At 47.4% G+C, this 23,176-nt stretch overlaps 1 protein-coding gene across 4 annotated transcripts in view; it reads left to right on the top strand.

The window, feature by feature from the left end:
- Window positions 1-23,176, top strand: part of LPCAT4 (lysophosphatidylcholine acyltransferase 4) — a 29,015-nt gene that overhangs the window by 1,144 nt on the left and 4,695 nt on the right. Inside the window, exons 1-12 of one of the 4 annotated variants that reach the window (XM_061588215.1) lie at window positions 6,517-6,580; window positions 9,371-9,421; window positions 13,267-13,409; window positions 13,517-13,737; window positions 14,608-14,720; window positions 14,821-14,881; window positions 17,629-17,687; window positions 18,011-18,045; window positions 18,184-18,238; window positions 19,485-19,567; window positions 20,788-20,913; window positions 22,974-23,115. In XM_061588215.1, coding sequence (XP_061444199.1) covers window positions 9,395-9,421; window positions 13,267-13,409; window positions 13,517-13,737; window positions 14,608-14,720; window positions 14,821-14,881; window positions 17,629-17,687; window positions 18,011-18,045; window positions 18,184-18,238; window positions 19,485-19,567; window positions 20,788-20,913; window positions 22,974-23,115 — 1,065 coding nt within the window. In that variant the 5' untranslated portion in view covers window positions 6,517-6,580; window positions 9,371-9,394. Of the gene's footprint in view, window positions 1-6,516; window positions 6,581-9,370; window positions 9,422-13,266; window positions 13,410-13,516; window positions 13,738-14,607; window positions 14,721-14,820; window positions 14,882-17,628; window positions 17,688-18,010; window positions 18,046-18,183; window positions 18,239-19,484; window positions 19,568-20,787; window positions 20,914-22,973; window positions 23,116-23,176 lie in introns of those variants that run through there. The other 3 variants (XM_061588213.1, XM_061588214.1, XM_061588216.1) reach the window with 3 other exon arrangements.

Here is a 23,176-nt window from a genome sequence, read left to right as displayed (position 1 = left end):
CCATCGATTGTATAAAAGTGTTTAGCAGAGAGGACATGGCAGTTCTTGCGGTGGGGGTAAGGTGGTGTCCCCACCCGCCACAGTTTTTCAGAAGCTGTGAGGTTTCCGCAGGAGTTTCCTTTGAGCTGGGGGGTGTGGGACCCTGAGGCCTATAGATGGTCTGAGCGGCTCGGAGAATGATGGTTTTTTTGGGTGGGGGGTTACTTTAAGGCTGTCCTGGTGATGGATGGAGTTTCAGCAGGGCAAGGCCGGAGGGGGTGCCTTGTAAGGAAGGGCCATAGAGGATCTCTATGGGCAGAAGGTTTGGGGGTGTCACGGGGGGCATGTTTCTAACCTATAGGATTTCTACAAAGCTGTTTGTACCAGGGAGCCTTTGTTTGAGAGAGAAGGCAAAGGATTTGGGGGTGTTCTTGGGCTTTCTAGGGTCAGGAAAGGACAGGAGCTTTTGTGGGGGGCTGCTGCAGTGCATTGTGGGTGATTATGCAGTCGTCCTGAGTGAGTGAAAAGGTCGCTGTGAGGTCTGTGTGGGGTCGTCTCCCGACCCCCAAATAAGCAGGACAGGGTTTACCCACAGCAACCACCACCCCACTGGGAACATGAAAAGGTGGAATACATAGGATGTCTATAGGGCAAATGCAGGATGGTTGTATGTGGCGAGAGGGTCACTTTGTAGGAGGGTTGTGGGTGGGAGAGTGGCACTTTTTGGCCTTGGGTTCTAGGAGGGCTTTGGAGATGTGGGGAGGGGGAGAAGTAAAGTCATAACTGACCCCTCCATTTTTTTCTCCTTTAGCCGTGCGGCATTGCTTGGAGTGGTGGGGGGAGAGGGGAAGAGGAAGGAGGTGATGGAGAATGGCACAGAGGCCTGTCAAAGCAGGACTTGGGTCTGCGTCTGCATTTCCAGGGGTTCCTGTGTTCAGTTTGGTTCCCGACGCAGCCCCATAGCAAGGAGATGGAGACCTAGGGGTTGGATTACGAAGGTGGAGTGGGCCAAAACACCAAACAGAGGCCGACAAATGATTTCTCTCTTTCTCTCCCCACCCCCACGGCGGTCTTGCAGTTTGCCTCCTTCCTAATTCTCCTTCCCTGATTCTATATTCGCTCGTGCAGTTGTTAAGGCTTGCCCTCTCCATGGCAACAACAGGGGGCTGTGTGTGGTGTGGGGAGGGCCGGGGAGGGGGAGACACCCCCCTCTTCCCCACACCCAGCCATGCAGGCCTTGATTCTACTCAGCTGTGGCATGAAAGCCCCTACGTCTTCTCTCCCCCTCCGTCTTATGCCCTCTCTCCAGTACAGTATACAAGTTCCCTGCCACCCTGTCCTGCAGTAACTCTATTATGCTATTGCTGAGTCCTCCTCCTCCTCCCCCCCCCACTCCCCGCCTGCCGTCTGGTGCTAAACATTCCCATTTGTGTTTGTCAGCTGCACAGATTTAAAGTGAATGTTCAGTTTCCACAGTGCTGAGAGCAGGGACTGGAAGCTAGAGAGGCAAAAGTGTTCGCGCGCACGCCACACACATATATATAAATGCACACACTTTAATGTCTCCTATTTTGGTGTAAGGCTTAAGGGCTTGGGTGCAGAAGAGAAAGAGAGAGCCTTATAGGAAGGGCCATAGCTCATTGGTAGAGTATCTACTTTGCATGCAGAAGGTCCGAGGTTCAATCCCCAGCATCTCCAGGTAGGGCTGGAAGAGACTCCTTGTCTGAAACCCTGAAGTCCTGCTGGTATCTCCAGGCCCTATTTGCAATATACATTTATAGCAGTATTGTACCACTTTAAACAGTCATGGCTTCCCCCAAAGGATCCTGGGAAGGGTTGTTTGTGAAGGGTGCTGAGAGTTGTTAGGACATACACACACACACACACCGTTCTCTTCATGGAGCTGCAATTTCCAGAGTTACCTGGGAAGAGGGACTGATTATTGAACCTCTCTAGGAATTGCAGCTCTGTGGAGGGAATGGTGCAGGGCGTATTTTAAAAACTCTCCTCAACCCCAGACAATGTGGTCAAAGGTCAGGGATGATGGGAGTTGGAGTCCATCATTAACATCTAGAGGGCGCCATGTTGGGGAAGTCCGTTCTATCAAGGAGTCCTCTACTTGTAGAACTGTCTGGTCCAAATCTGGTTGAAAGATAAAGCATCACAAGAAGGGAGAACAGGAGGAGAGGCCTTGAAATTGCCCATCAGCAGTTGGCACCTAGAGAACAGGCTGAGCAAGCATAGAGGTCACCTGGGCATAGTTTCCCCTTCCTCTTTCAAAATACTCGAACTAGGAGTCATCAAATAAAACCAACGGGCAGCAGAGCTGAGACAGATACCTTTTTCACACAGCACCCAATTTGTTTGTGGGACCCCCCGCTGTGAGTTGCAGCAGAGACGCTGGCTTGCAGAGTCCTGAAATGGGAGGATACCAACGCATGGAGGAGGGTAGGCCAACCAACAGCGCCTAGCCATGTCCAAAAGCAGTCTGCCTCTGAAAATTTATCATTGGGGAGACATACAATGGGAAAGGGGGTGTTGCCTTCCATGTCCTGCTTGTTGGCTTTCCAGAAGCCACTGGGTTGTATCTAGACTTAGTCGTGTGTTTGGAGTAGACCCACTGAAATCATTTGCCCTCTCCAGCCATAGCTATGGCCCAGCGCTTGAGCTATGGCCCTTACCGTGCCATGTTACTGTTCCTACGAACATGGCATGGGAAGAGCCATAGCTCACCCTTTGGCCCTCCAGATGTTGCCGAACTACAGCTCCCACCATCCCTGGCCATTGGCGATGCTTGCTGGGGCTGATGGGAGTTGTAGCTTGGAAACCATCTGGAGGGCCAAAGGTTTCCCGCACCTGCCGTAGCTCAATGGCTGAGCACATGCTTTGCATGAAGAAGGTCCCAGGTGCAATCCATGGCCTCTCTATTAATTTATTTATTGCATTTATACCCTGCCTTTCCTTTCATGAAACCGACAGTGACTTACATATGGCTCCCAGGCGGTCTCCCATCCAGGCACTGACCAGACCTGACCCTGCTTAGCTTCAGCAGAGAGCTGGCCTTATGTGCCTTCAGACCACAGCCTCCAGAAAGGGCTGGGGGAGACCCCTGTCTCGAATCATGGAGAGCCGCTGGCAGTCAGTATAGACAACACTGAGTTAGGTGGACCAACAATCTGAGTCAGTATAAAGTGGCTTGCTGTGTTCCCGATGGGGTCTCATTGATTTTAATGGGTCCACAGGATACTGGACTGAATGGGCTCTTGGCCTGATCCAGGAGATCTCTCCTTCTGGTCTGAATTTCTCACTTGTCTCATCCCAGGAGCTTTTGATTTAGTTTCCAAAATGAGTGGCTGCTGGGATTCAAGTCTGCCTGGGCGCCGTATACTGTGCGACCTAGAAGGTCCTATGCCATTCTAAAGCCTCAGTCTGTCCAGCCCTTTTGTGGATGCTGATCAGTGCCGAAGGGTAGCAGGATGAATTGATTGGAATCATGATAATAAATCACTAGAGGAGGAGGAGGGGGGAGAAGCTGATTTAAGTGTTCCACTGGTAATCCATATATATCCTAAAAAATATATATGAAAAAGACACATTAATTGGCTAATCTAAGCCCTAAAGTATTTTGGCAGTTAAATAGGCAGGTACAATGTTTGTAGAGGATTTACTTCTTTCCGGAGAGTGTACTTTCTCTTTCATTTCTCTTACGTTGACTCATGCTCCTGCTTTGAACCAAAACCCAGAGTAGTTAAGCCATAAAAGAAATGCCCTCCTTGCAACTCCCTGTAGCTTTGTCTCTTCAGAGATGCCTAAGGGCCCAGAATCAAGGGCAGAGCAGCTTAATTTTTGGAAGGCGGAAAGGAAACATCCTTGTTTGCCCATGGAGAGTAAATACTCAGTTTGAGAACTGAAAAAATGGCAGGACTTCAGGTTTGTTAAAGAGCATAAAAAATAGGAATGTACAAGTTCCTTCCAGAATGAAATATTTCTTTCAGGAGCCAGAGGGTGGATCCCTGGGCATGTGATGATTTGTGGGTCCATAGCCCCCAGTATCAAGCCCATAATAACAAGGTATCATGTGCTCAATTACTGCTATATTTGTAATGCTTGATCTCAAAAGGATATGGGCTTGGATATAGGGTCACATCCACACCATACATTTAAAGCAACAAACTGCAATTCCCAGGATTCTTTGGGTGAAGCCATGTGCTTTAAAAGCATGGTGTGTATGTGGCCCTGATTTGCTTGCAGGATGTTTAGACGTCCTCCCATTAGTCATTTGTTCATCCACACTTTTCAGTGCATTTCCCCATCACTTTCCAGACACTGCAGACTCAGGCCAAATTCACACCATACATTTATTCCACTATTGTTGCTCTTTAAATAGCCTTGTGGCGTCCACCAAAGAATCCTGGGAAGTCTAGTTTGTGAAGGAAGCTGAGAGTGTGGTGTAGTGGTTAAGGTGCTGGACTATGACTTGGGAGACCAGGGTTCGAATCTTCACAGTCATGAAGCTCGCTGGGTGACCTTGGGCCAGTCACTGCCTCTCAGCCTCAGAGGGAGGCAATGGTAAACCCCCTCTGAATACCACTTACCATGAAAACCCCATTCATAGGGTTGCCATAAGTCGGGATCGACTTGAAGGCAGTCCATTTCCATTTTTCAATCCGCTTGAAGAGCCACAATTCTGAGAGTTGTCTGGGAAGAGGGACCGACTCTGGGAATTGTAGCTCTGTGAGAATAGGCCTCTCCTAACAACTTTCAGAAAGCCAGCGTGGCGTAGTGGTTAGAGTGTTGGACGTTGACCTGGGAGACCAGGATTTGAATCCCCACCCAGCCATGGAGCTCACTTTCTGACCTTGTCACTGCCTCTCAGCCTCAGAGGAAGGCAATGGTAAACCCCCTCTAAATACCACTTACCATGAAAATCCTATTGATAGGGTCGCCATAAGTCAGAAATGACTTGAAGGCAGTCCATTCCAAAAACTTTGTGGCACCCTTCACAAACTACACTTCCCAGGATTCATTTGGGGAAGCTGTGACTGTTAAAAGTGGAACAAATGTTAAAAGTGGAATAGTGGAATAAATATGTGGTGTGAATGTGGCCTCGGTTCTTACTCTCATGTGTTGAGACATAAACAGAAAAGTACAGAGTGACCTTGTTTTGCACTGGATTTCTGAGCTGGAAATCTTCAAACAGTTGAAAACGTTGAGATGCGCAGCTTCCCTAGTGGTAAATAAGGTCTCATTTCATGCCTTCCGGCACTGCACAGATGCCGAGGAAGGATGTTGTTTTTTTTAAGCGGCAGCAACAAATTGTGAATGGGGGTGGGGTGAGGAAGATGACTGAGGATCCTGTTTCTGTTTGGATAGCAGGCAGGTCAAGAGGGGAGGAAGGACAGGGTGAAACTCGAGTAGGTTTAACCTGTTGTATGCCTTTGTGTTGAAGTGGTGCTCTCCTACCCCCCATCACCCCTGCACGTGCAAGACTGGAATGGGAGAAATTGAGAGATCTGGGCTGCGAGAGAATGTTCTCTCTCTCTTTCATAATGCTAGAACTGGGGCTCATCCAAGCAGGTGTGTAGTTGTCCGGGGGAGTGGGGGGGGTTGTAGACCCCTTACTTTTTTGGCAGCAAAGTCCCTATGTACAAGCCAATTGGCATGAAAGGGGAGTGTCTTAGCCACCGAGAAGAGTCTTCTCACTTGGGTAACAACATGCTTCCTTGTCCTTTTGTACTGACTAGAGCCAATCCAGAGTGAAAAGAGGTGAGTAAATAACTGAAAAGACTCTTCGCGGTAGCCAACACACTCCTCCCCTTTCATGCTGATTGGCTCCAACGATCAGAAGTGAACTTCATAGCAAAGTACCTTGGTTACTCAAACCTTATTCCCATACTTTGCTTCATTTCAGAGTTCTTAAAATCAAAATGTTTCTGGCAACATTTAGCCCCCAGACAGAGAGCGAGATTGAGGTGGGGAGGAGCCTATGCAGACAGCAGTTTTATTCTAGTCCTGTCCTTCTGTAATTGCAGAAGAGACATTGAATCCCGAGAGTGTGGCTGTGAGGGAGCATGGTGTGACTCATGAAGTGACCCTGCGCTTCCAAATTTGCCACTACACTGCTGCATCCAATGAAACTCACTGGCAGGAGGTTTTAGGTGGACAAAAGGAAGTATTTCCTGAGATGTTACAAAATTCATCAATGGAACTCACTGCCATAAGAGTTCCTAAGTTTTTTGAGAGCCAGGGTGATGTAGTGATTAGAGTGTTGGACAGGGACCTGCAAGGTTCAACTCCCTACTCAACCATGAAGCTCACTGGGTGACCTTGGGCCAGTCACTGTCTCTCAGCCTCACAGGGTTGTTGTGAGGATACAGGGAGGGAGATGTTAGCGTGCCATCTTGAGCAACTTGGAGGAAAGGTGGGATATAAATGTAATACTGAATAAATATGTAAATCAAAGATTGTGGTGATGGCTGTTGGCTTTAAAGGCGGATCGGACAAAGATAGACCTCTGCAAATTTTCACTCAGGACTTGGCAAGAGTGAGGCTCCAAGCAGCTATGGAATAAGGAGTGGCAAAATGATTCCTCTTTCTAAAAGTAAGCCCTTTTTTTAGGTGTGTGTGTTTAAGTGTGCCTCTCATTTTATTAAAGAAAAAAGCAAGTCTGCAGGTTGTCGCAAGTTTGGGAAATGTGGATTTATTTATTCCTCACCCCTGATATTTCCACCACGCCCACCATTCTGCACACTTATTTCCCACCTGCTCTCTCTCGTGCACACATTGTAGATCTCCCCTGGCTCTTCCACACACCCATCTCCTGCCAGATTTACTGCTGCATATTCCCCCCGCCCTGTATCCTGCAATCCCAGTGCCATTCCATGCCTGCTGCTTCCAGATTCCTCCCTGCAGCCCCCTCAGAGCTTCCCCTCATTTTCCTTTGCATCCTCAGACCCTCTCAGGCTCTGTGGTTAATCCCTCCCTCCTTCTGATAAACAGTGCAGGCTCTGGGGCTGGCCACTTCCCAGGGGAAAGGGTTACTAGCGGTCAATGCAGCGCTAGCTCATTGGGGTATTTATGACAAGAGAGGCCTGAAAGAGGAGTCCCGTGTGGGACCAGCTTCTCTGCAAGGCAGGAATTCCAGGGCAACGGCCACTCGCACATGGAGCTGCTGGTTTGGGATTTCTGCCTCCGGAGGAGAATAGCCGCCAGTGTTATAACGCAATATTAGCCTGATTGTTTTAATGGTAGGGTGGCCAGCCTGTATTAATTAATGGATGGACAAATTATAATTGGCGGGGGCCCAAGTTAAGACCCCCTCCCCTTTGTTTATTTTTAGGGATGGAGAGAAATTCAATTCAGTTCGCGTTTGAAGCCAAATCTATCAAATCTGTACTTTCCAAAACAATGTGAGATCTGATGCACAGCCAGTCCTTTGAAACTTGCAGTTATCTGAATTGAAACTCGCACGTATCTGAATATTGCCGTGCAGCTCTCCAACCAAAGAACGCTTCCAAAAAGGCTCATGTTAGGAGAAAGTGTGCATCTAAATGAATGTATTCATGAAAATAGCATGCAAAATGCATTATATTAGGAGGTGTTGCTTGCAAAAACGCGTACATTAGTCAGAACTGCGTACAAAAATGTGTTTGTTGGGAGAAATTTGCACCAAAACGCTGAAGAATTTTCATGAATTTGGGGGGGGGGTCACAAATTGCTGCAAAGATTTGGAGAAATAAAGATTAGAGAAATGAGAAACTGAGAGAACCGAAATTGACAGATCCTTTTGTCCCTATTTATTTGTACCCTGTCTTCCTTCTCTCATTTATTATCACAATAGGGAAAGAAAAAGGCAACGCTTAAATAACATAGAGTGCCAAGGGAAGCTATTTTACATTCCCTTTTGAACCCTCCCAAAGGTACTGCTATAGGGATCTTTGTAACTGGTTGGCCTTTGCCAACTTGGGGCCCTCCAAATGTTTTGGAGGCCAACTCCCATCAGCCCCACCCAGCATGGCCAATGGTCTGATTCATGGAAGTTGTAGTGCAGGAGCATCGGGCGGGGCAGAGAGGTTCCCCATCCCTAATCTAGAGACTCCAGAGAGGACACCTCAAAGGTACAGAGAGGACGCTTTGGGACCATCCTCTTTGCACCTCTGAAGTCTCCTCCCCTCCCCTCTTGCATTTGGTGCAGCAGTGGCGGGTGCCCGTTGGGACTGCTGTGGCAGAAGGCAGGGAGACCCACAGCACTTGAAGCCAGAGCCAATGAGAGGAGAAACTGCTCTTGCGCTCAAGTCCTTGTGTACTTCCCCCAGGCACCTGGTTGGCCACTGTGAGAACAGGAGGCTGGACTAGATGGGCCTTTGGCCTGATCCAGCAGGGCTCTTCTGATGTTTTTGTTCTTAGAGCCAACTCCTGATTGATTGTAAGTAAGAGAGCAGACAGGTGGGGGGCTGGCTGAGGGCAGAGTGAGGCTGGTGGGGCAGTGCCCCATTTGCCCTGATGGATCAGCCTCCACCGATTTGGTGTTTTGCCGTCTTTTGTTCTCTGGTCTACACACCTGGCAGAATGAGGAGGTAAAGTTCTGAGGTAGCAGAGTGAACTGTACCACTTTGGACCTCCGGTGGACAACAGCATTTTTGAAGCTTTCCCCGGAGTTAAACACAGCAACAACAATTCCCTGCAAGATGAGAGGGAACACGTCAGGGAGGAAGATGCCAGCTCAGTTCTGTGCAGGTTTTCTACATACAGGGGAGTCCATGAGCGCAGGGAAGCGTCCAAAAACATGATCCATCAGCTGCAGATTGAAGTGGTACAGTCCGCTGTATCGTCTTGCTCTGCAGCATGAGCTGAGCAAGGGCTGGATCCCACAGTGTTCAATGGGGCTTACTCTCAGGTTAGTGGTGCAGAGACCTGCAGCCTTAGGGACAAGCTAGTCATGACACCATTCATGTAATTAGGAATTGGGTGCATATTTGTACTTTTTTTAAAAAAAAAATCACCAATATGCATGTTGGGACCCTGGTAGCAGGGGAGTGTATTAATTTACTTTATTTATGCTATTTATATCCCACCCCTCCTTCCGAAGGAATCCTTTGCTCCCTGCTGTGGTCCTGATCCAGACTGGTGGGGAGCAGCATCAGGAAGAAAGCTCCCATTGCTGCTGCAGGTGCAAATAGGAGGTGCAAGAGTGTCCAATCTGGATCAAGATTACAATGGTGGTGGTGGGAGGCTAAGCGTTAACCATTCCTCCCCACCAGAGTCCCGATCCAAATTGGGTCAGGGTGTGTGTGTGTGTTGCAATTGACGTTGATGCTATAGTTGCACCTCCAAATGCAGAACATCTATTTTTATTTTATTTTCCATTTGTATATGCAACCCTTCGTTCAAGATCGCAGAGCACTTCACAAGCAAAATGGAAAATAAAGAACTGCAACAGCAAGTAAGATCATAGGTTGAAGCTATTGAAGTTATTTTGTAAACCTTGAAGCGGAAGCAAGATAATGCATTATCAAGGGCCATCTAACTAACCAGCAGACAGGAGTCCACCAACTCTGGGTTTTGAAGTTCAGTGCAACAGTGACATCAAAGGGACCCAAATGCCTGGAGAGAGACATCTTCAGCAAATGGCAAAAATGAGATGCTTATGATGCACCTCCAGAGGCAGGGAATTCTACAAGAAGGGTGCCACAAACAAGAAGGCGCTTGCCTGGGGCATCGCCCACCCCAAGTCTCACCCCATAGTAACTCAAAGGCAGGAGCCTGAGAAGGATCTCCCCTTTGTTTGCTGGGAGATTAGATGACGTTGGCTATTGAATCGGCATTCACTCTGATTGGCTTGTGGGGAGGCTAGATGGTGTTGCATCCACTGCATTTCCCTGTCATTTTCCTTGTAACAAAAAGTCAGATCTTTTGGGGAAGCGGGTGTGTTGTGCTCCAAAATCCGCTTAACTGCACAGCCCAAATTTTCCCACCTGCAAAACAGCAACAGTCAGGAAGCGCCTCCAGTCTAATCCAGTCCTTCCAGAAAGGGATAGCCGCTGCTTCTGCAGAGAAAGGTCACAGCTCTCCCCCCACTCCCATGCGTGTCTGCACTGGACACCTTGATGGGGGACAAACATGCATGCTGCGAGAGCCGTTTTGAATGTTGCAGCCATCTAAAGATGTGTTCCCACTTAAAACCAGCTCACCTGTTCAGATGGGTGATCAGCTGTGGTTAAAAAAAAATAAGCCAAGGTGTTTTTTGGCTGTGCGTTCACCCTGCTGCCATCCAAAGCACTGCCTAGGATAGGATGGCTCCCAGGCCCTGGAGGAGGAAGGAGGCTTGTACACAAATTACCTAATGTAGTGGCATCCCTGTCTTCAGTGCAATGCAGAAAAACACATAGCTCCTTCAGTCATCCTGCCTTCCAGCTGCAGGTTTACAGGGAACAAGGAACTACAAAGAACTACCATCAAAACAAAGAGAGTCTCTGTATATGTGAACAAAGTGAAAACTATACTGTCATTTTCAACATTATTATTATTTTGTTATTATTATTAATGGCTGCTGGTAGTTCAGTCCAACATGTGTTTTCACAGAAGTAAGTTTGTCTCTAGACCCTTACAGTGCATTCATGATGATTTGTGCTCAGGATGGTATCAGGATGATTGTACATAATCTTGCATTTGCACCTGCAAACGTTTCAGGGTGGATATAAAGTTTCGTTTCCAGTCCAAGCATATTCTGTAACTTTCTGTTGAAATCCTGTAACTTTCCATAGCACAAATGTTCTGGTGGGGGGTATTTTTTTGGCCTGCTTTTGTTGTGTTGTAGCACAAGAGTGCCCCTCCAGCTGGCAATGTGATAACACTAGGGAAGTATCACAGAACAATTAATAATAAAGTGAAATGATGTGTGGACAGTCTGGTATAAATCCACCACTAATGCACTGTTATTGTATCAATGACATGTTGCAGGATACACCCACAGCATGTCTGGAGGGGCCCCATTCGGTTCAATGGGACATTCCCAAGTAAATGTGCATGGGATTGTGGCTTTAATTGGTGGATTCTAGTGCAATCCTAAGCGTTTATTCAGACATAAGTACAGAGCCACTGTGGTGTAGTGGTTAGAAGTTTGGACAGGGACTTGGGCGACCAGGGTTCAAATCCCTGCTCAGCCAAGAAGCTCACTGGGTGACTTTGGGTCAATCACTGTCTCAGCCTAACCTACCTCACACGTTATTGTGAGGATAAAATTTGGAGAGGAGAACCATTTTTGTACACCACCTTCCACTCCTTAAAGGAAAGGTGAGATATAAATGTAATAATAAAATTAAATTAAAGACTTTCCACTCTGCTCAGTGGGGTTTTACTCTCAAGTAAGTTTGCATAGGATTTCTAGATTTAAGCCCTATTTGACACACTCAAGCATGCTTCTGAGTAAACACATATAGGACTGTACTGTAAATCAGTTAAATCTGCATTTATATATGAATCAAGAAATCTTTTTTTAAAAAAATGTATTTTGTTAATAAATGGTGCCTATTATCTCCCTTCAGTATGTTCTTGCAGAAACGCAAAATCCAGTTTTGCAGCATTCTTAAATTTCCCGTATAGCTGGGGACTCTACATTCACATGTACATACACTAAATTCACTGAAAGCAGGAATGTATTGGTATTTGTTAGGTCCATTATTGTGTCACAAAAATGTGGCATTTGCTGTTTGGCATAGCAGATTCAACATCTTGAGAATCTCTGCTTTAATGTTTGTTGTTAAATGGAAAAATGTTTCTAGACCTTAAGGGTTTACAGATACACTTTAGCCTGTGTGGCTGCTGACATATTACAAGCTGGTTGAGGGGAGGGGAGAAAGAAAGCAGATGCAGAATACATGTTCAAGATAAACAGGGATCTTTAAAACATTGCTTAAACTGAATAATTAAAGTCAGATTTCAGAATTCAGCTTCTCTGTGTGCAATGTGGATTCACTTACTCTTAAAGGTAAATACTAGTGGCAGCTGATGACTCGATGTGAGTGGGGCAGTGGAATCTGGTCTGGGTTTTAGTCCGAACTGTCAAGGAGCTGCACCTTGAAAGTTTAGACTAAAAACAGAGTGGATTCCACTGCCCCACTGAGTTGGATCTGCTAGCTGCCACTGGAGACATAAATGTAGACTGTGAGTTGGCGTGAGACTCAATGGGTGGCTCTTTGTCAGCAAACACTGAACCAGGTCAAAGAGGAGGATGTCTTTAAATCCAGTCATTATTAGGTTCTAAAGAGGCAGATGAAAGCAGGACAGGCATTGCTAACTATCAGGGCAGTGAATGCCTAGGATGTGCCTTGGCAGATACTACAGTGTCACCCGGGCTGGAATACATGCAGAGCGGAGTTGGGGGTCCCTGCAGAGTACATGTGATTAGCCTGGCTGGATGTCAGAGCAGGATATATTATTAGAAATAATTGCATTTGGCATGCTGAGCACAGAAGGCTGGCAAAGTGATACAGTGATGGCTTTGTTAAGAGTCCAGCGGCCTGAGCTGGGCTGAGCAGGCGCACCCAGCACCCTTGGGTGGCTTCTGAGACTCAAGCAGCTCAGGAGTGGCCCACCAACCCTGACGCCAGTCTGGGCCTTCCCTCCTTCCCCTGCCCCTTGGCTCATCTGGTGTCAGCCAGCTGGGCCTGGGGAACTGCTTGTCACAGTGTGCATATAATGCTAAGCCAAACCGTGAGCGAGCAAACGTGTGGGCTCCCGGAGAGAGACTGCAGACACTTTCCTTACTGTTATTTCTGAATTCCTGATTTTATAATACTGTTATGCCCAGTTGCAGGCTGTATCCGTTTTTATTATGAAGTTCTATTGTTTTTATGTTGTGGTTTTGTGTATCGCTTAGAGACTTTAAAAAATGACGTGTTTTAGAAATGTTGTAAAAAAAATAAACACAATTCATTCTGAGCCTCCTTGGTGAAACTTTTGTGTTTTGAAAGGTAGCACTGAAATTCTTGAATAAATACATTCAAAAGTGTTTGAGGATGCCTCCCGTTGATTTTTATTCTTTGCACCTTCTTCTCTGCATTCACATTTATTTTATGATTACTAATTCCAATTTGATGGCTATCCCTGATATGGTGTTCTACTTGCAGGAAGAGAGGCTGACCTAGGGTTGCTGTTTATGGTCTCCTGGTGTCCCCTCCAGCCTTAATGATTTTATATTCGCCTTTTAAAAACACACAGAATAGCCGAAGGGACTGGGTTGGGTTGCCTTCTTATGATGTGCCTCTCTCTGACTTTGTGTCTTTGCAGTTCTACGTGCTGGGGGCCGTGCTAGCTCCAATCCGTGTCGCATTGGCCTTTGTGGTCCTGTTTCTCATCTGGCCCTTTGCTCTGCTCCAAGTGGTCGGCCTGCCGGAGGAGACCCTTCAAGAGCCGTTCTCTGGTTGGAGAAAGTAAGTAGTGGGCACAGCTCTCTGGGTCGATCTTTGGGCCCTGCTGTATCTGGCTGTCCTAATGCCCCTTTCTTTTGTCCCCCCTCCCATTTCTCTCCCCTTTTCAGCACAGTTTCCCACGGTTCTGTCTACTTCCTTAGCCGCCTGATGTTCTTCCTGCTAGGATTTATGCGGATACGAGTTCGAGGTCAAAGGGCGTCGCGGCTCGAAGCTCCCATCCTGGTGGCGGCTCCTCACTCGACTTTCTTTGACCCCATCATCCTGCTGCCCTGTGACCTCCCCAAAGTGGTCTCTCGCACAGAGAACCTCCATGTGCCAGTCATTGGAGGTGAGCAACTCCAGCATAGTGGGGGTGGGGGCTGGACGGAAGGGATGGGGTAGCCTTGCAAACAGCAAATCATGGGTGGTGGGAAGAGATGGCTGTGCAGTCTTCTTAGAGCAATGCATCTTCTCTGTTCCTGTTCTGGTGACATGCCATGGTGAGGACGCAGGGGATGTATGCATCCCACACAAGTGTGTCTCACCAGCACAGAATTTTGCACTGGGAACAGAATTATGGACTCTTTTTTTTAAAGCAAAATCTGTACGTTTCTAGACCTCATGGTTGTGAAGACAGGTTTGGAAACATGTGGGCTATGAAATCCAGAGTGGGTGCTGCATAGGAGTTCCAGGAGTCAAGGATGGAGGATTGTGTCCGGGTGCCCTCCAAAGCATTTTGCTGTTCCATGGTACAAGCAGAAATTAGGCAGATCTGTGTCAGTGTGTTTAATCAGCCATATGAGTGTGGGATTCAGAATTCAGGTTTTCTCAGTGCACAGTTTCGATTGATTATCATAGCGCTTTAAATGTATAGTGCAGATAGGGCCTGTGTTGTTGTGATCTGCCCTGGGGCTTTGTAATCAAAGGTGGTTATGTAATCTTAGATGAAATAAAATAAGACTGTTGGGAAATAGGGCACTAACCTACCTCACAGGGATGAAATGGGAAGGGGAGAACCATGTACACCACTTTGAGCTCCTGAGAGGAAAAAGTCCTATACAGATGTAAGAAATAAATAATAAATAAAATTTAGGGAGAGTTTTTTCAGGCCAGTTCCTGTGGTTACCAGGATTGGGGTGCTTGGTGACAACTGAGAGAAGCTCACATGACTGCCCTGCGCTTCCCAGTCCCACTTCTCTTTCTTGTCCGTCCCCACCAGCCCTGCTGAGGTTCAACCAGGCTATCCTGGTCTCCCGCCACGATCCGGCCTCTCGCAAGAAGGTGGTGGAGGAAGTGAAGAGGCGGGCAACTTCTCGGGGGAAATGGCCGCAAGTAAGATGTCTGCGGGAGCCACGGCTGGCGGTTTGGGACCCTGAGTTATGGCACACCCTCTTTACTCTGTTTGCCCTCTTTCTCTCTCACTTGCTTTCAGGTCCTTTTTTTCCCAGAGGGAACCTGCTCAAACAAGAAAGCCTTACTGAAGTTTAAACCAGGTAGGAGAGCATGAGGGTTTGTACAGAGAGGCTTCTGAACAGAAGTGGGTGCAGGGAGGTTTCGCTGAGACTGCCTCCGTGTGTGTCTCTCTCACACACACACATATACTCTTCTACACACATTTGTAAAGCAGGAATGGAAAACCTCGGCACAGGGCCTGAATGTGGTCCTCCAGACCTCTCTGCCTGGCTCTTGGAACTCTCCCCAGACCACATTCCTCACTGGCCCTGCATCACACCCAAGTGGTTTTTGCCTGGCTGAACTGCTGTGTATACACTGTACATTTAAAGCACATTTAAAGCAGATGGTTTCCCCCTCCCCCCATAAAAAAATTAATCCTGGGAACTGTAGTTTATTGAGGGCGCTGGGAATTTTAGCTCTGTGAGGAATAAATTACAGTTCTCAGGATTCTTGGGGTGGGGGAAATATACTTTAAATGTAGGTTGTGTGCACAAGCCTCGCCTTACTTGCCTGGATGGAAGACAGAGAGGGGTGTGTGAGCTATATAAACTAGCTGACTGTACAAAGGTTAATTCCACATTCATTGCTCCACCTGTTTTTGCCTCTGGCCCTGCCTACCACTGACATTTGGCCCTCAGAAGGTTGCCCAGGAGGAAATGAGGCCCTTGGCCTACAAAAAGATTCCCCAACCCTGCTTTAAAGGCACATGGACGTGTGGATCCAGTTGCCTCTCCCTGTTCTCCTATCTCCGTATACTTCAGATAATCGTTCCCTTTTTTTCCTTCTGCCTGTCATTTTCATCTGATTAAATGTTCATTAAGTTAAAGCAGTTGACTTGGCCACAGTGACACATGCATTGGTGACATCGAGGCTTGATTACTGTGACGCACTCTATGTGGGGCTGCCTTTGAAAACAGTTCAGAAATTACAGTTGGTTCAAAATGCAGCAGCCAGAATGTTAACTGGAGCACAGTGCAGGGAGCGCATCACCCCTATGCTTTATCGACTCCACTGGCTCCTAATTTGTTTCCGGGCCCAATTCAAAGTGCTGGTTCTGACCTTTAAAGCCCTAAACGGCCTTGGACCAATGTACCTGAGGGACTGCTTATGCCCATATGTACCTGCCTGGGATTTAAGATCATCTGCCTCGGGTCTCCTCTGCGTGCCTGGAGTGAAAGATGTTAGACTGACAGGCACGCGGGAGAGAGCCTTTTCAGCTGTCACCCCCAAGCTTTGGAATACCCTACCCCAAGAAGCCCGCTCTGCTCCCTCCCTGATGGTTTTCCGGAGACTTCTGAAAACAATCTTGAGAGCCTTTGGGAGGGACTGAAGGTAGAGCCTGACACTGATTTTATGCCTTCTATGTTAATTTTTATCTCAATAGTCCCTTCAGTACCACTCCCTATATATGCATATATGTGTGTGTGTGTGTATTATTTTATGTATTTTAATTGCATTTTATGGATTTTAATTTATTTTAATGTTTTTGTGATTTTTATTGTGTACAATTTTATGTATGTGCTCAATTTTATTGTCAGCCGCCCTGAGTGGCCTATTATAGGGTAGAAGGGTGGGATAGAAATATTTTAAATAAATAAATAAAATAATTAGACTGTAGAATTCGTTCCCACAGGAGGCAGCGATGGCCACCAACTTGGACAGCTTTCAAAGAGAATTAGACAAATCCATGGAGGATAGGGCTGTCAGTGGCTGCTAGCCATGATGGCTGTGTTCTGTCTCCAAGGTTGACCGCAGTATGCTTCTGAATACCAATTGCTGGAAACCGCAGGAGGGGAGAGTGCTCTTGCGCTCAGGTCCTGCTTGCGAGCTTCCCATGTGAGAACAGGGCGCTGGACTAGATGGGCCATTGGCCTCATCCAGCAAGCTCTTCTTTTGTTCTTAATTTCTTGATGTGTGTGTGTTTTTAACGTTATTTTTAAACACTTTGAAAACTGTTCAGAGAATGGAGGATGTTGGCTTTGTGACTGACAGAAGAGCCAGGCAATCAGCACTTCATGCAGTCCTATTCTGAAGAATAGGGGAGGCAACCCTTTGTGACTGACACAAGGGATAGCCAGCCAGTGCTATGCAAATCTTCAGCCAAACACTGGGAGAACAGCCTGATTTAGGTGAAAAGGGTGAGGGTAAAAAGAAAATACAGCTGAAGTTTGGAGGGCAGGAAAAGCTTCCCAAAATTTTCAGGGAGGGGGCTGCCCTTGCCTTAGTTAATGCTACAAAGAGGGCAAAGAACCCCCTTTTGCATTTAAAATAGAGCCTCACAGCTCTCCGTGGGAACTCCCATGGAAGCATCACCTTAAATGCCCATGGAAACCATGTTTCCCTGAGCACAATGGGAAATGTCAGACTGGAAAGCTACGGAGAGACACAAAGCTCTTTAGTAAGTCCAGAAAAAGGGGGGGACCCCCAATCACCTTGTAAAGTTAACTAAGGTAAGAAAATAATGGTCCCCAAAATATTTTGGGAGAGCTCTCCAAAATAAATAAATAATTAAATAAATAAAAAACAGAAAAGTTCCCCCTACTTTCAAGATGGAGGCAGAATTTTGTCCTACCATTAGTACGCAGCTCAGATTTCAGCATCTTAGACAGCTCCTTGAAATGGACTCCTACTGAAATGGAGAAAGGGCAGGATATAAATTTAATTAATTAATTAATTATACATTTTGGATTAAAACCCAGAGTGGATTTCACTGCCCCACTGACCTGGAGCCATTAGCCACAGGATACTGGAGCAAACCTTGAGGGTGTGTGTTCTTTGTTCTCAGGTGCCTTCATATCTGGTGTCCCTGTCCAGCCGGTCCTCATTCGATACCCAAACTCTCTGGTGAGTCTATAGGAACTTTAGTGAAGGGGCATAGTTCAGTGGTGAGGAGCATGCTTTGCATGCAAAAGGTCCCAGGTTCAATCCCTGGCGTCACCAGCCAGATAGGGCAGGGAAAGACTCCTGTTTGAAACACTGAGCTAGATTGACCAGCAGCCTGGATCAGCATAAGACAGTTTCCTACGTTCCTAAGAGTGGGAATAGCGAGACAGCTGAAGACCCTATTCCAGCTCCTACACTCACACACACACACAAAAATCTTTGCACTTGAATTGGGGATTGTACAAGCCTCCCTAAATATAATAAAGTGCTTTTTTTCTTTGCAGGATTCAACAACATGGGCATGGAGAGGACCCGGAGTGTGAGTAATTGACATGGGAATGGGTGGGATTGGGAACACCGGGTTGTGTGCATTAATGGGTTGGGTGGGTGTGCTTAATCTGCAGGCCAACGGAAGCTCAGTTTGTAGCCAAGTGTCACCTTCTGTTATCCCTTTCAGGTTAAAAGTGATCTGGCTAACAGCATCTCAGCCCTGCACTACTGTGGAAGTAGAGGTAAAAAGTCTTTTTCTTTCTTTTTTTGCACCACAGCGCCCTCTGTTGACTTGCCTTGCCATACTTCCTAATGCAAAGTCTCAAATTATCCAGACTCTGCCGGATTCAGATTCAAAATCCTAACTTCAGATTCAGATTTCCACTAGCCACCTACTCCATTTTTGAGAGTGTCTGTAGAAGCTTTTCAACATCCCTCACTTCTCCCCACATGACATAACTCTTCTATCATATCCAAAGATGGGGATTTCTGAAAATCTGAAGCTGTAGGGGGAAAGTCCTCCCACCCCTGGAGAAAAGGCAATGGAAATGTTGGGGCCAATTGAAATAAGCAATACTTTCTTTCTTAACAAAGGTAAACTCATTTTCTGCTTTAACAGCATAAAATACATCATATATAACTTAGTTGGCAATTTACAGAGCAATCCTAAGGATGCTTAGTCAGAGGCAAGGCCCACTCTGTTCAGTAGAGCTTACACCCAAGCAAGTGGCCATAGGACTGCCTTAGTTTTTCAGAAGCAAAATGACAGCATACGCAGGATACTTGCGCCTAGTATCTCCAAACTAGATCAAAGATCACTGGTAGAAGACAAGCAGCAATTCACAAGAAAATGAAAACAGGGTATGCATCTCTCATGCAGATGGCAGTACCTTCTAGGTGCCCAAATGCATCTTGTTGAGTGGTTTGGCCTACAGACGGTATGCACAGGAGTTACCATTCTCTGACCCTGTAGATAATGGGGCAGCCAACACAATGTTCTCTAGATGTTGCTGGACTACTGCTCCATCCCTGACCCCTGGCCTGGCAGGCTGGGGCTGATGGGAGTTGGGATCCAACAGCATCTGGCGAAGACCCCCTTACATAAAAAGCTTCATGGTAGACATTCTGAGTGAGCAAAACCTCATCTTTGAAAGGCATTTCACTCATTCCAGAAGAAAAAAATTGCCAACCTGGGCTCCTTCTGGGAGAAAGGGTGGGGTGTAAATTTAATAAAGAAATAAAATAATAAATAAAAATATTGCATAGGAGTTTTTTTCAGGGCTTCCTAAAATTTCTGTTTTTGCCCCACTGGAAATATAATGGGGGGAAGGAGTCCTGGAAGAGGGTGGAAGGAACCTATAGGGGAAAATCTTGAATTTTATTGGGGCGGGGGGCTTCTGGGTCTTTGCAACCGCCAACCGTACTGCATTCCTGCAGCAGGAGAAAGTTCTTCCTATTCTTTCTCATAATTCTTCCTATTATTTTCAGTTCCTCCCAGTTTATCAGCCCAGCGCCGAAGAGGCTGTGAACCCCACGCTGTATGCGAATAACGTGCAGAAAGTGATGGCCAAGTAAGTGTGGAGAGGGTAGAGCCTTCGTAGCTACTGGGGTGGTGCCACTGTGGAAAACCTTCAGGTATCATTGTGCTATTGGATCTTGCTGCAGGAGTCAAATGTTACACATCACTGTTGGAAGCTGCCCTGCTCAGTGGCTTGTTTCAGTATTTTGATCCTGTGATTTTATGTTTTTTACTTTAAAATGCTTAAGGGTTTTTTTTTAAGCAAGCGGTGTATAAATCAATTAAATAAATACATTATTAAAAGCAAGGGTAAAACCAATAAAACATCTAAAATGGGCATAACTGGATTAGCTTCCTAAAACAGACAAGTTTTCAGCAGTCAACTCAAACAGTATAGTGAGGTTGCCTGCCTAATGTCAACAGGCAGAGAGTTTCAGAGGACAGGGACTGCCTCAATAAAGGAATCACTCCTCACACATTTGTCTGCCTTACTGAGCAGGCAGCAATAGGCATGCAGAGGAGGAACAGCAGTTGCTGTCACCTCTCCCTCTGGCTGGAGGTACAGATTTGGTTCCAAGGAAGGTTGAATCCACACCATACATTTAAAGCACATGGCCTCCACCCCAAGAATCCTGGGAATGGCAATTTACCCCTCGCAGAGCCACAATGCCCAGCACCCTTAACAAACTACAGTTCCCAGGTTCTTTGGGGTGAAGCTATGTGTGTTTTAAATGGATGATGTGGATGTGACCGAAGAAGCCATGCAAAGAAGAGAGGCAGTGGCAGTGACAGTCGAGGAGAGGGGGTCAAATCAAGACACAACCCTGATGCTACAGCTCTGGATATAACACAGTCGGGATCAAGAGGCCTCCACTCCTGTTTTTCCCAGAGCGTGGACACCTCTGAGCTGCTGTTTAAATGGTTTTGGAACCAGGCCCAGGGACTGTGAGGATTTGGACCTGGAGGGTTTGAGGGGGGCAACTGGAGAACACTGTATGGCTATAGCCAGGACAACAGGAAGCAGCAGGCAAAACCAGATGGATTTTGCCCTAGCAGGAAAAAAGCCTCAAGGCTGCTGGTTGGAGTTCCTGACAGTTAATACCTGGGAGAGACGATCAGGCTGTTTGTGCACGGGTGGTGTATCTACAGCATTGGCCCTAGACGCAAGTTGGTGGGAAATTCCTCCTCTTGTTTGGCGAGCCTCAATGTGCTACTTAGACTTGTTTCCTTCTCTCCTCTCCTGTGCCTCTCGCCCTCTCCTCTTTCAACCAGAGCCCTGGGGATCCCTGCCACGGAATGTGAGTTTGTGGGCAACCTTCCAGTCACCGTCGTGGGGCGCCTGAGAGTGGCCCTGGAACCACGCATCTGGGAATTGGGCAAGGTACTACGAAAGGCCAGGTGAGAGACTGTAAGAAGAGCCCTGCCGGATCGGAAGAAGGGTCCAACCAGTCCACTGAAGCATCCTGTTTTCCACAGCGGCCAGCGGGGTGGCTCTAGGAAAGGGATGGAGCCCTTGGAGCCCTCCAGATGTGGCTGGACTACAACTTGCATCACCCCTGATCACTGGCCATGCTGGCTGGGGCTGATGAGAGATGGAATCCAGCAATATCTGGAGGGAGAAATTCCATTCGGTTCGCATTTAAAGGTGAACTTATGTGATTCGCATTATCCAAAACAATGGAAATGGACTGCCTTCAAGTCGATCCTGACTTATGGCGCCCCTATGAATAGGGATTTCATGGTAAGCGGTATTCAGAGGGGGTTTCGCATTGCCTCCCTCTGAGGCTAGTCCTCCCCAGCTGGCTAGGGCCTGCTCAGCTTGCCACAGCTGCAAAAGCCAGACCCTTCCTGGTCCGCAACTGCCAGCTGGGGGGCAACTGGGCTCCTTGGGACTATGCAGCTTGCCCACGGCTGCCCAGGCAGTAGGGGCATGTAACACCTGAGCCACTCACTGTGGGGGTGAACTTTAGCTGGCCCTTGACACCCAGGAGACAAAGCGGGGATTTGAACTCACAGACTCTGTACTCCCAGCCAGGCTCTCCTCCCCACTGTGCTATACCAGCTGTTATCCAAAACAATAAGCTATCTGAAACACAGCTGTACTTTGAAATTCACACATCTGCAAATTTTGTGATACACTTCCCCAACCAAACATGGCATACAAAAAATGCATATATTGCGAAGCGTGCAGAAAAAGGCATGTATTAGTGAAAATAAGACCAAAAAGTGCATTCTATTTGGGAGGAATTGCTTACCAAAAAAAAGTGTGTATTTGTCAAAACTGCACACAAAAATGTGTTTCATTAGGAGAAATGTGCACTTACAAGATTTTCATGAGGATTTTCGCAACTGCTGCAGGATTGTGGAGAACTGAATTTTAAGACTGGGAACACTGGAAACTGAAAGAAACTGAACAGATTAATCCATCCTTATTGGAGGGCTGCAGGCTCCCGACCCCTGTTGCAGGAAATCCACAGCAGGGGGTGAAGGCAACAGCCCTCTCGCCCATTGTTCATACCCTGCAACTGGTCTCCCCTGGAACACTAGTGCTAGAAGACCAGGAACTGGTATGAGGTGGAAATAGAGAGAAGGGGCCATCACTGACTTGCAGAGGGCATGCTTTAAATGCAGAAGGTTTCAGGTTCAAGCCCCAGCATCTCCAATTAGAAGGATCAGGTAGTAGAGGTACCTGAGATCCCGGGGAGCCGCTTCCAGCCAGAGTACATAGTGCTGGAGTAAATGAACCTGTGGCCTAAAGCAGCTTCATAATGAAGACTGGAGGGCTGGGGCTGGAAGCTTCCGTTCGCTCCATCCAGCTCAGTATCGGCCCGGTTGACTGGCAGGTGCTCTCCAGGATTTCAGATAGGAGGGGTCTTTCCCAACCTGACATGGAGACAACGGAGATGGAACCTGGGACCTTCTGCATGCAAACCATGTGCTCTGCCGTTGGGCTATGGTCCTTCCCTGAGGGGCATGAGTCATTGGCAGCAGAAAGTCAGTAGCTCAAGTGGGTGGTGAGGATGGGAGTACCACGGCATGGTGGCTGAAGTGGTGGCTCTGCTCAGAATGCCACAGTGCCAATAACTATAAGAATATGCTGGGTCAGGCAGTGGCCCATCTAGTCCAGCATCCTGCTCCCACCGTGGCCAACCAGGTGCCTTTGGGAAGCCCACAAACAGGGAAACAGCACTGTCTCCCTCCTGCAGCTTCCAGCAACTGGTCAAATCCTAGGTGGTGTTATTTTCTGGTGCAGCCTGAGCTTCCCTTCAGTCTCCTCTCGCAACTGGCACACACGTCTCCTCATCTGTGGTTGCTAATAGCATCTGGACAACTGCATTACACAGAGGCACCGGGGGGGTTGTGGGGCACAGTGAGGCATGTGGGAAAATCCAAAAAAGGGCAGAACAAGTAAAACTGAACACCTTCTTTTTCTCCTTGTTGGCTGCTGCTTCTTGTAGGTGCCTAACAGGTGGAGTCAAGTGCCGGTTGGATTCATTGCCCAGTGGTGCATCAGGGCAGTTAGGACCAACTGAGCTAGCTCACTGGCTGGGGCTGGCCTGCCCCAAGGCTGTCGAAGGGCTGTGCACCTATTTCCAACAGGTAAACTCTAGTAGGTAGGGAAAGCATGGAAAGAGCTTGTACAATGAGGAGAATGAATAGG

Source organism: Rhineura floridana, chromosome 11 (assembly GCF_030035675.1).
Source record: "Rhineura floridana isolate rRhiFlo1 chromosome 11, rRhiFlo1.hap2, whole genome shotgun sequence".
Lineage (NCBI taxonomy): Eukaryota > Metazoa > Chordata > Lepidosauria > Squamata > Rhineuridae > Rhineura > Rhineura floridana.
This window is presented reverse-complemented; position numbering and strand designations above follow the sequence as displayed.